This window comes from Alnus glutinosa, chromosome 4 (assembly GCF_958979055.1).
Source record: "Alnus glutinosa chromosome 4, dhAlnGlut1.1, whole genome shotgun sequence".
NCBI classification, from domain to species: Eukaryota; Viridiplantae; Streptophyta; class Magnoliopsida; order Fagales; family Betulaceae; genus Alnus; species Alnus glutinosa.
Genome location: NC_084889.1, coordinates 10,071,829 through 10,074,707, shown reverse-complemented (window position 1 = coordinate 10,074,707; position 2,879 = coordinate 10,071,829). Strand labels below are relative to the sequence as shown.

Genomic DNA, 2,879 nt, shown 5'->3' with positions numbered 1-2,879 from the left:
TTTGTTTAAAATCAATTATTTTAAGCAAAAAAAGTGGACAAAAGAGAGATGAGGAGAAGATTTTTAGCATTTCCCCTCTATAAAAGCATCGTTCGTGGATGCTCTTTCTATTTGGAGCCCACTTGTTTGCGTAATTGCATGTTGCATTATCCTCTTCCCATTGGTCATTCTTGACACGTGAGAGCCCATCTTCGCTCCCAGTTCAGAAGACTATTCTATTTTTGTGTTGGTTTTTATTTAAGGGGTCTGGAAAAAGAACCATTTTATTCTAAAGGTATAAAAGATAGCAATTGTACGAACAGACTCAACAAAAGCCAAATGAAATCTGATTTCAAGTCCGTTTCTGAAAATTGCAAGGAAGACGGAGAAAGAGAGGCTGGCTCTTGAGTGGCTCGAAGCTCCTCTGCAAGGGGTGCCCAGGATAAGAAGTAAGAAAGGCTGAGGACGCATAGCTCAACCGGCTGTTTCTCTACGCGCCCTGGATGGGCCAGTCAACTTCGACGGCTGTAATTTCCAGCCGCCGTGAAAACAATCAAAGCCATCGCTCTAAGGCCAAATCAACGACCCTGATCTCCCCGATGCACAGCGACGACGTCGAAGACTACGACTGGATCCCCGATGGAGGCCTCGACTACATCTCTGAACTGCCAGACGAGTGCCTGGCTTGCATTTTCCAGTCTCTCGGCTCCGGCGACCGCAAACGCTGCTCTCTCGTCTGTAAACGGTGGCTCCAGATCGAGGGACAGAGCCGTCACCGTCTCTCCCTCAACGCCCAGTCAGATCTTCTCCCTAAGATTCCTTCCCTCTTCTCCCGATTCGATGCCGTCACCAAACTCGCCCTGAAATGCGACCGCAGATCCGCGAGCATCGGCGACGACGCGCTCAACCTCATCTCGCTCAAATGTCGCAACCTCATGCGCCTCAAGCTCCGAGCGTGTCGCGAGTTGACTGATGCCGGTATGGAGGTCTTCGCGAAGAACTGCAAGAGTTTGAAGAAGCTCTCGTGTGGATCTTGCACCTTCGGAGCCAAGGGAATGAACGCTGTGCTCGATAACTGCTCGGCTCTCGAAGAACTATCCGTGAAGCGCCTGCGTGGCATCACCGATGGAGCCACGGCTGAGCCGATTGGCCCCGGCGTAGCCGCTTCATCGCTCAAAACGATTTGCCTGAAGGAGCTCTACAATGGACACTGTTTTGGTCCGGTGATTATCGGCGCGAAGAATTTAAGAACATTGAAGCTCTTCAGGTGCTCCGGCGATTGGGATAAGCTTCTCCGAGTGATGACGGATCGTGCCTCTAGCTTAGTCGAAATTCATCTCGAGAGGATTCAGGTCAGCGATCTCGGTCTCGTGGCGATCTCCAGTTGTTTGGATCTGGAAATTCTGCACCTCGTTAAGACCCCAGAGTGCACGAACGTCGGGCTCGTATCGCTTGCGGAGCGTTGTAGACTCTTGCGGAAGCTTCACATTGACGGATGGAAGGCAAATCGGATAGGCGACGAGGGCCTAATTGCCGTCGCGAAAGGTTGTCCCAATCTTCAGGAACTGGTTCTCATAGGTGTGAATCCTACAAAACCGAGTTTGGAATCTTTAGCATCGAATTGCAAGAATCTAGAGCGCTTAGCTTTATGCGGAAGCGATACCGTTGGTGACGTCGAGATTTCGTGCATTGCTGCGAAATGCGTAGCGTTGAAGAAGCTTTGTATAAAGAGTTGCCCGGTTTCAGATCAAGGCTTGGAAGCCCTTGCTGGCGGGTGCCCAAATTTGGTGAAAGTGAAGCTCAAAAAGTGTAGAGGAGTAACGCCCGAGGGCGCTGATTGGTTGAGGGCAACTAGGGAATCACTTGCTGTGAATTTAGATACTGGTGAGCTTGAGCATCAGGATGCGAGTGCGAGTGACGGCGGAGCACAAGAAAATGCCGTCGAATTTCCGCCTCCAATGCCCAGCCAAGTGGCAGCGGCGGCCAGTATTGCTTCGAGCAGTTCCAGCCGATCGAGTTCGTTGAAGTCCAGGTTAGGGCTTTTAACTGGGAGGGGCTTAGTGGCTTGCACTTTGAGAAGGTGGTCAAGTGGTAATGGCAGTGCCCGGGGTAGTTAGATAAGGAATCTGAGCAAAAAGTTTCAGAATTGAATAGCATGCTTGCTCTTGGCTCTGCTTACATTGTTTTGCGTTGTATTACTTGAATCTGTATTCTTCTTCTTCTTCTTTTTTTTTTTTTTTTTTAATGTGATTTAATTTTATGCGGTGTGCTGCTTATTGCCTTTTAAACTGAATCTTCGCTGCTGCAGGTGGTAATACACACTTTTATCATTCTGTTCATTTGGTGTACTCACTTTTTGACACTGTTTTTTATTGAATGAGTGCGACACCTTCACTTCTAGTCTTGAAATCTTTGGAGGATATGTTCCTGATTATTTGATTAGTACCCGGGAATCAGACTTGCGAGAAAATGTCTAAATTTTTCAGTACTCAAAAAGTATTTCTACATGTTATTGGTTGTGTACTGTGTGGTTGATATCTATTCTCTCTCGCTTTCTCTCTAGTCAATAGCTACATGTCAAAGACATCATTATTTCTTGAGGGTGAAGACCTTGGTGGGGCTTGATCGATCCCACTAACAGGTTTGGTGTGAGGATTGATGTCATGATACTCCTATGATAGATGCGAGGAAATTTCTTTTGTGCTGATGTAATTATGAACATAGGCAGATATCCTGCCTGCATACTTGTTACAATGTTACCAATGGGCCTAACAGGTAGCTATAAAAGAGATATTGCATAGTGTAAGAAATTTTCTGAGGGAGGAGCAGCTAGCAGCTGGTCGTTGGTAGCCTTAGAGAAAAAGAGGGTTTCAATCAGCAGAGTGCTATAGCCTGGCATC

At 47.4% G+C, this 2,879-nt stretch overlaps 1 protein-coding gene across 1 annotated transcript; it reads left to right on the top strand.

The window, feature by feature from the left end:
* The first annotated feature begins 255 nt into the window (after positions 1-255).
* Positions 256-2,379, top strand: LOC133865554 (F-box protein At1g47056-like). Its single transcript, XM_062301975.1, has one exon. It carries the CDS (start codon positions 483-485, stop codon positions 2,094-2,096), a length of 1,614 nt encoding a protein of 537 aa, XP_062157959.1. The 5' UTR covers positions 256-482; the 3' UTR covers positions 2,097-2,379.
* Positions 2,380-2,879: the final 500 nt, after the last annotated feature.

Excerpts from the sequence above, each read along its gene's own strand:
- LOC133865554 (XM_062301975.1), top strand. The coding sequence starts at position 483 with ATGGGCCAGTCAACTTCGACGGCTGTAATTTCCAGCCGCCGTGAAAAC.